This window comes from Mesitornis unicolor, unplaced genomic scaffold (assembly GCF_000695765.1).
Source record: "Mesitornis unicolor isolate BGI_N332 unplaced genomic scaffold, ASM69576v1 scaffold7042, whole genome shotgun sequence".
Lineage (NCBI taxonomy): Eukaryota > Metazoa > Chordata > Aves > Mesitornithiformes > Mesitornithidae > Mesitornis > Mesitornis unicolor.
Window position 1 is genome coordinate 26,836 of NW_010168435.1, and position 9,415 is coordinate 36,250.

A 9,415-nucleotide genomic window follows, 5' to 3' on the forward strand; every position below is an offset into this window, starting at 1 on the left:
TTTCAAATAATTTTTCCCTTTGCTGAGATGTGAACACTGCAAAAGTAACTTCTCCTTTTCATCATACTTACCTCTCTAGCTTAAGTACAGAGAGAAAAAACACCTGACTGTATCAGAAAGCATAAGCAGAAGTGCAAAGACAAGTCACCAGAAAGGTCTGTTTCCTGAATACGTAACCACGTTTCTGCATCATCTAAGGAACATAACCCCATCACCTCCCTCTGACCTGTCACACAGTGCCCTGTCCCTTCGTTGTATTCTCCCAGAGAAATTAAATGGGAGAGGACAAATGCCCTTCAGGGACAGCCCACACCGCCCTGGAGTCTGCAGGGGCCAACTGACACCAAGATGCACGGGACCTGTAATGACCAAGAGAAACCATCTGTGTAGAACCGGTCTGATGTGTGCCTTCAGCGTGAGTACTGAAAACACTACAGAACAACTATCAAAACCACCAACTTCCCAACACAGCAAGAAAACAGGTGGTTGGATTTTTTTTTCCCCATCTGCAAAAAGCATTCTTAAAATGCTGCTATGCATATTTAATCCTTAGTAATATCCCATGTATCTGCCAACTGTTTACTAGTTGGCTTTAAAATAAGTGTTTCTGTGAGTATTTAAACACCAGTGCAAGCTTTTATCCAAATAAAGGGTTCAGGATAAGACACATACACACAAAACAAGTCTAGAAGGTAACACCAAGTCACATAGCACGGTGTGCTGTTCTCATCACAAACACCTTTCATTAAAAAAGCTAAATTAACGTACTAGCTGCTCCTGTAAGGCACATTGAGACCCTCTTCTGTCTTCTGTTACCCTGCATGTGGGTATCAGAAAGAGACTTCACCTTGTTCACATGAGGAATTTGTCTCTGGAGAAACTTGGAGCAGACCACAGAGAACAAGTAAGTATGTCCAAATTCTAACCACGCAAATGATGAAGCAGAACGATTATCTGGATATGCCACTGAGCATAAATCTGTGTCAAAGCCAGCACACGTAGCATAAAGGATGCGATAAGGAAGAGAGCTGCCAGGCAGAAATCTGGAAAGTCCAGTTGTTGCAACTTCTAAGAAGTCAAAATATGCCAGCCCTCAGAATCTGTGGAATTCCAATGCTTCCCTTTCGTTGACTATTTTGTTGCCAAAACATGATTTGTACTGGTTAGTGCCGAGGCAGCGACAGCATCAGAATTAAAAGGACGAACTAGTGTACATTGGGTCACGGCACTGGTCTCTGGTTCCTCCACTGTGTCCAGAAACGCCTCTAAACCTTCTGACATGAGAAATACTTTGCAGAAAGTACAACTCTGCATCACAAGTTACACAACTCCTTCATCTGAGGTTCTAAATGTCCAGTGGGACATTGTCAATACCGACACCGTGGGAGCTCTTGCTCTGCTCCACTACACACACACACACACACAGATCCCCCGGGGACTCTGGGATGCTGGCAGATGCTCGTCACGTAGACTAGCACATACTGGAAGGCACTCAAACCCTAAGGCAATGGATGTGGCATAAGAAGCTATACAGGAAAATATACTGTTCTCTGTAAGGTACAATTCTAGGATTTAAATATCACTCTCATTATATGGCCTTAACTGAGATGTATGAAATGGGATCAGAGGACGGCTGCTACAGGAATGGAGTCATTCCTTCTTACAAAAGAAGAGGTGTAAAGATAGACTGGACACTAAACTGTAATTCTCAAAGACCACAGGTTAAGGAGAAAAACCTTAATGTTCACTCAAAACTACAGACTGTCCTCATTCAGCATTCTCCAGGCATTTGCATACTTCACATCCATCTCTGCAGGAAAGAAAATGCTGACAAACAACACAGAACAAGGGAAAGCCTGACTGAAAACTGAGAAAAACATCCATACTGCTTTACTGAAAACCCTGAGGCATCTGGCTAAACCAATGTTTGCAGAGTCAGGAGAGATGAACAGCTTAATGTAACTTAATGTAATTAAATACACACAAGTGGAATACACTTGGCAGGGTCCCTCACGAACAGCATCACACAAGCCACCACCAGGAAGGCATTTTAGTCTGCAAGATTTAATGCTTTTTGCTGAAGCTTGAGGACTGACGTGGCGGGTCACTGCTAGTACCTGTATAGAAAGAAACCTAAATGTTTTATTTCACTTACACGAGTGCTGGGTATTAAAATTAAGGAAACTACTCCTGGTCATGCAACCCAAACAGGATATATTTAAAAGGTTCAGGATACGAGACAATACCATGTGAGGAAAGATTAAACACACTGGAATTCTTCTGTTTAGGAGTCAGAAAGGGAACAGAAGAAAGGTCCTGTAAAATCACCAACTGTGCGAAGGAAAGCAAACAGGTTGTTTGCGGTTTTTCACCATAAATGTATTAGATGACAGCCAGGGGCATTATCAGGCAGAAGATTCAGAACAACTAAAAGAGCTCTTTCATGTACAGAAAGCTGAGTTGGATGTGGAATTTGTTGCCTTTGGATATTTGGAGGCCGAAGTATAAATGAGTTCAATCAATGATCAGACAACTTTCCAGAGTTCATCTGATGCTATCAAACCTTGTGCAACCCTCTGCTCAGCAATGTCCTCAAATCCAGCCGCTGCACACCAGGGTAGGAGACCCTTTCCTATGCATTCCCCACAGACCTCCTCTGTTGTCCACCAGCAGCACAGCGGATCCATGCACGGCTCAGGACCACACGCTGCTGCTGGTGAAGCCACTCCTGTGTTAATAAGCAGGCAGAACAGCTCCATCTCAATAAATAGCTGAGCTCCATCTAAATAAATAGCCGAGCTCCATCTAAATAAATACCTGGGCTCCATCCTGCAACCCAGAACATATACAGCACCACATGGTGCAGTGCTGACAAGGCAACGCTTTGGCACTGTAACACTCCCTGATAAACCTACCCCAGGCCGGCACAAGGCTGATACGTCCTTCTGCCAAGCCAAGATAAGAGGCACACCACCAATGGGACCCCATCTATTAGAGACACTGACAAATCCTCAATAACCTGCCACTGTGCAGTTACAAATCTGGCCTTGCAGCATATTCTCCTATTTAGGGAAAATTAAACCTATGTATTAAATAACTGAACTGCGGTGTGACCAGTATCATATTCTCTTACTATAAAAGCTGACTGCTTTCTTTCCTCACTAACTCCAAGTATGAATTCAAGACAGCGGAGGAGAAAAATAAACCAGAGATGCTACTTGTTACCTGACCTGAAGATGTGCTAACGTGACTTTCCTGCAATTATACTGGTTGCCTCCCTTTTTAAATTATCACTTCCCAGGCAGAACGCAAGCACACATATAACATCAAAAACATAGTGGTGTTCACTCCACAAACACACTGGTGCTCGCTCCACAAACACACTGGTGTTCACAAACACACTGGTGTGTGCCCCACACTGCAAAGGGTGCAGGAATGCACAAGCACGCATCACTTATCTCAGCTGAGATGCATCTCTTTGCACAGACATGAGCAAATCCCATTAGCGTGCTGGAAGGAAGGGACGTTAAGTCTCATGCCTTTTCAGGAGGCATGAAACAGAAAATACAGCCTCAGAGAAACAGGCAGAGGTGCACATTACACTTTCATACACACTGTCTCCCTCTCTCTAGTGGCTGCTTCAACTAAATCTGCTCGCAATGCTCATGAAGCACAACCATTATTTTTTCATAGGCTGCCATTTGATTTCAGCATCATCTTACGGATTTATCCTCTCATTCTCCCAACAAAGACATTTTGCAGGCTGAAGCTCTAAGAAGAAAGCATGTAGAACTACTTTAAAAGAGGAGAGGGCCTGTTTGCATCTTCAGAGCTTCTTCCTCGTGGGAAACTAAAAGAAAACCAACCACATGCCAAGATCCCCTCAAGTGAGGGGTGAAAATCAAAGCAGAAACCGCGACACGCATGAAGGATGTCTCACCTCTGCTGCCATGAAAGCCAACGTGTGCATGCCATGGGTGTAGCCAATAATAGCACAGACGACTGCTAATCCACAGCAGGAGAGGAGCATGGCTATGAGCAGGGTCAGGACTCTGATGTGGCTGCTCATGGGTGTGGTAGGAGAAAAGGAAAGCTGCAAAACAAATGATACATAAATCATCACACAGGTTTAAAGGAGTACTTCATCCACCCTGCCTTCCACAGCCACCTCACCAAGCAAAATCTTTTGCTTTCCAGAGTAAAACCAGTAAAATCTCAACCACGCAGCGTAGTAATAAATGATGAGGGAGCTGGGCCTCTTTAGTTTGCAGAAGAGGAGACTGAGGGGAGACCTCATTCATGGTTATAAATATTTAAAGGGTGAGTGTCACGAGGATGGAGCCAGGCTCTTCTCGGTGACAAACAATGATAGGACAAGGGGTAACGGACACAAACTGGAACACAGGAGGTTCCACTTCAATTGGAGAAGAAACTTCTTCTCAGTGAGGGTGACAGAGCCCTGGACCAGGCTGCCCAGAGAGGTTGTGGAGTCTCCTTCTCTGCAGACATTCAAAACCCGCCTGGACGCCTTCCTGTGCAACCTCATCTGGGTGTTCCTGCTCCAGCAGGGGGATTGGACTGGGTGAGCTTTGGAGGTCCCTTCCAGTCCCTATCGTTCTGGGATTCTGTGATTCTGTGATGCAGAATAAAGCTAAAAAACCAAACCATCCCAAGTCTCATTCATCTTGCTGCCATTTACATTCATCAGGCTCTGAAAGCCACATGGGATCATTATGATTATTTTACCTAATTTTTAGATCACCTGAGCAAGAAATTCACGGACACTTTCTCACATGGTAGTTTCTGCATCAAATCCACAGCATCTGCTTATGATCAGCATGTGTCTCAGAAAGACACCTAACCTTAACATATACTTTGAGCAATGAGATCACTTGTTCTGCCAATTTTTCGCATTACAGCTCATGTGAATTTGTCCAGCCTTGTCTTCCAGCCTCTAGTTCTTCCAATGCCATTTTCTTCTGGAAGAACATCTCCAAAAATCTCACCTGCACCTAGAGACTGCGGGACAGAGTCCACAGAAAACAGCTGTCTCATTCAATAGCACATATATAGCATGTTAGTTCTCCAAACTACTTTAACAGTAAGCTACACCTAGCCTGACCCAACAGACAAAGTATTTAGGTAGTTCATTTTTAGGTAGTCCATTATTTTCAGGGCAGGAAAGGGAAGAACAGGACAAGGAAAGGAGTTGTGCGAAGCTTCCCTCTGGTCTGACTGATGAAGCTGGCTCCCGTGTTTCGTTTTTAAATGGATTCTTTCTTCCTTGTTTCTATCTGGTTCAGTTCCACACACCCCTGAGTTTGCAAGGCAGATCACACAAATGCCATTTGTCCAAGTAAAGAATTACGATGCATGCTTTGAATGCAGAAGCAATATAATAAGGATTTCTTCCCACACAAGCTTTGTTCTTTTACAGCCTTTGGAACAACACTAAAAATACCAGAAGACTGCCTTGTTCACTTCAGTCTCAATTTCCCTAACCCCAACCAATCTAGTTTCAGTATCACTGCTTAGCTGCTTGTGAATTAACAAGCCTTGCTTGATATGAATGTTAAAAATTGCAAAGCACAGACCTACCAAAAGGATAATAGCTTCCATTTAGTTCAAACTTTTATTCCAAGACAGAGGAGCTGAGGAAAATGCATGTCTATTACAGATGTTTAAAGGGCAACATTTACTGCTCAAATCCCAGCTCCTTCTTCCTTGCCTAGTCTTCAATTTCTGTCTCTCTACTGAATTTATCCTTAATATGAACAAAACCTGAGATACAGCTTACAGAGAAATTTGCACTGTACCTTGTGAAGACATTGGCAGGCGACATTTGGTAGATTTGCTTGAAACCCGAGCACAGAATCCACAGAAATGGGCTTTATGGGCCAGTCCCAAAGGGCACCAATCTAAGGGATGTTCTGCTGTCAAGATTTCTTCACTAAGGAGAGCTGTAAAGACAGCTCATGGAGTTATGTAACTGTAATTACAGGGCACACATAAGGAGCAATTTATCAAAGAAATAACTCTCTTAAGCTCCATTTGTCTGATGGGAAAACTGAGGGAGTATGATTGACGCTGCACTTTAAAGCAAGTAATCAAAGCTACTGGGAGCTGCACGTGTTCAGCACCGCAGGGTGGGGAAAAGGCCTAAATGAGCTGTTTGTAAGTTATCATGAGCCAGTGCCCAAACCAGAAACAGAATCTGCATGTCCCAAAAGACAGCCTTTAATCAAAACTCACATATTCAAAGCGATCCTTGCAGAGCTGAACCATAAGATGAAGAAAGACGAGTCCAGAGAACCAGAGGCACCACATCACCACTTCTTCCACGGTCTGAACATTCAGCACGCCAAAGATGAAGATGAACTTGTAGAAAATGAAATTCCAGAATTTATCTTTGAGATGCTGGAAAGGAAGACAGCTGGTTACTGCAGTGAAAGCACAGACAATCCACGTGCAGGGGAGAGGAGGGGAAAAAAGAGAAGGGAAAAAAGAGAAAGGAAAAAACCAAAAAGATGGAAGTAGAAACGCAGCAGTACACTAGCAAAAGCCTGCTGCATACACAGCTTGAACAGTATTCACTATCCTCACTGAATTAAAAGCATATTAGCGGTCCTTAGTATGTATCCAGTCTTTTGTACCACCACTGCATAACTGTGCAACACAGCACACACCAGAGTTTCCTGCCACACTTCTAACACAGTGTTCAGCACAAACCAAAACCGACCTCGGCTTGACTCACTATGGCCAAGCAGGGCAAGAAGAACTGTCACGGTTAGTTAGACAAGATGCCCAAATAGCCTAGCACTTTGCTTCCAAAAACCTGTCAAAAAGTACAGATGATTAAGAAAAGATGACAAAGTCTGCTGTTAAAAAGCACAAAGCCTACAGTGGAGAAGGAGATGGATGAGCAATGGAGAAAAAAAGTTAATCCCACGCACATGAAAGAAACAATGTGATGGTCTCAAGCAGCAGACAGCAAGCCAGCTTGCTGGGGAGAAAAAAAATTATTCAAGAAAATGCTTTGTTAAAGAACATGATGAAATCACCAGGAGCTTAGTTAAGACAGGCCCAGATGATGCCATTTTTGGCTTGCCTATATTAATAACCAGCTTTCCTTTACATGAGAGACCCGAGCGTACTCCCACTGGCCAAATGCACATGGATCCACACTGTTACTGCTCTTCACTTCTGTTTTTCAGAGGGTAGAGAACATCCTGGAAGTTTGGTTAAAATTCCACAGCCCTACAGTCAGCACGGACTGGAAAGAAAATCTGGCCCAGTGCAGTTTGATAGCACCTTGCTTTTAATGCGCTTCACTCGGAGGCTCTACAGGGTCTGGATCCCAAACACAACGGGCTTTGAGAGCTACATGGCTGTTAATGAAGGTTGATGTGCCTCAGTTCTGCATGTCAAAAATCCTCCTTTTTCCTAAAGGAAGTGTTCACACGCACTTTTTTAAAACCCATGTGAACACGCTTCAAGCCACTGCTACTGCATTTACACAGAGCCACTTACTTATTTGCCTTTCTTTAAAAAACAAGAACAAACCACAGGTACTATTCAAAGCACTGCTGGTTCTTGTACCCTCTGCAGGATCCCGTTTGTAAAAAGCCTGGGCTTCAATAGTCTTCTTGCTGAACTTTTAAAGACATTCTCACCTCGCCCAAGAGCAGGAGGACAGGGACAGTATGAGAAACCAAAGAAACTCCTTGGCTGAATGCGAACGTTGTTTGGCAGCAACTAAAATACTGGTGTGTTATCGTACTCTTCTCAGCACAAATCCAAAACATAGCCTCATAGCTGCTAGGAAGAAAATTAACTCTATAAAAACCATCAGTTTGCTATGTGGTGTTTATTTGACAGCACTTTCAAAGGTGAGAAGCATAATGGTAAGATTGAAGTTGTCCTAAAATTTACTTTTCTTGTGCACTTTCAAGCAATTGCACAGAGAAACTCACACCAGTCCTACACCAAGACATTACAAACCCCCCCAGACATCCAGAGCAACACATGGCTCTTACCTGCCTCTCGCTGACACGAAGGGGACCGAACACCATGCACTGGATGAGCTTAGCCACCAACATCAGAAAACAGCAGGCAGTGTTCACCAGCACCTGCAAAGAAATCGAGCAGTCAGCGACAAATACTTCTGCCCTATTTAGAAAGGGAAAGAACGAGTCTAACAAAACCGGCCATTGTTCACAGAACAGTTTTAGTTGCCTTTTTTTTTGGGGGGGTGAAATTTAAGCCTGGCCTCTTTCAAGATATGCACAGTGGCCGATGAGTCACTTACGTTTTTTTCTAGAAATACTGATGTGGTCAGTCTGATCCAGCAGTATATCCAACAAACCCACCTACCTCTTCACAAGAGATTGTTTTATAAAGTTCAGTAAATCTTAGCACCAAGTAACACAGGGACAAAACTCACAGATCACCAAGACGCTCATTTTGTTTAACGCACAGCAGATGAGAAAACTCCAGTCTGAACCTGCTGTTACAGGAGCGGGACTCAGACGTTGTCTCGAAACACACTGGACAGCACACAGCCCTTGTACAGCAACGCTGCTGAAAGCCTTCCTGGGAAACTGCTTTAAAGTAAAGCAGCAAGGAGCAGAATACCCAGGCCTGGGAAAACTGCTTCTCGAACTTGACAGAAACACAATCAACTCTTGACCTACACAGAGCACTAAAAAGGGGAGGGGGGGATGACAAAGCAGCCTCACCCTGTCATTTCTAAAGGACATTCAAAAACTTTTCAAGGGCTCTTAATTTAAGGACCTGAGACCAAGTTTCAACAGGCTGAATATGTTCTGGATATTCAAAAATCAGCATCTCAGTCAAGCAAGCACACTGTAAAGCAGATGCCCAATTAACACCACCTTCAACATGAAAGTTCAACTGCTCAGCTAGGCTTCTGATATCACCTTGTTGAGTCTTTCTTTAGCTACAGAAATTACCCAGCAAAGATTCACATACCATTGCCAGCTTCGGGTTTCAAGAGCTATAGAAAATTACTTTCATTTTTCTCTTAAATGGTGAGAATGCTCCCTCTTACCTGCAGGACTTTAAATGTTACTTTAAGGAAAAAAAGTAAAGTAAAGCTTGGGCTAGAATACCTGCCGGCCGGTCTCTCACACAGATCTCCAGTGAGCAGGACACACAGCGCTTCCACAGGTGCCAGGGCAGCACCCACGGCCTTGCAGCCCAACGCTCCCAAGGGCTGCACCCCGAGCCCACCCGTGACGAGCGGGGAACGCTCAGGGACAGGAACAAGCACCGAGCTCAACTTTCAGGGCTCGGCTTCACCGCGGCGCTCTCATCCCGGTCGGGGAAGGCAGGAAAGCGGCAGCGGCCCGGGCAGAGCAGAGCAGGGCAGCGGGGGCACCCGCCGCCCCCAACG

The 9,415-nt window shown here is 44.3% G+C and overlaps 1 protein-coding gene across 1 annotated transcript in view; it reads right to left on the reverse strand.

The window, feature by feature from the left end:
- The window catches only part of AMFR (autocrine motility factor receptor, E3 ubiquitin protein ligase), a gene marked incomplete at its 3' end in the record, with an annotated part of 31,236 nt that extends 23,086 nt beyond the window's left edge, over positions 1–8,150 (reverse strand). The window contains exons 1-3 of the mRNA XM_010179007.1: positions 8,037–8,150; positions 6,253–6,417; positions 3,941–4,093 (exon numbers count right to left, since the gene is read on the reverse strand). Of these exons, the coding sequence (XP_010177309.1) occupies positions 3,941–4,093; positions 6,253–6,417; positions 8,037–8,099 (381 nt within the window). The remainder of the gene's footprint in view (positions 1–3,940; positions 4,094–6,252; positions 6,418–8,036) is intronic.
- Between the last annotated feature and the right edge of the window lie 1,265 nt (positions 8,151–9,415).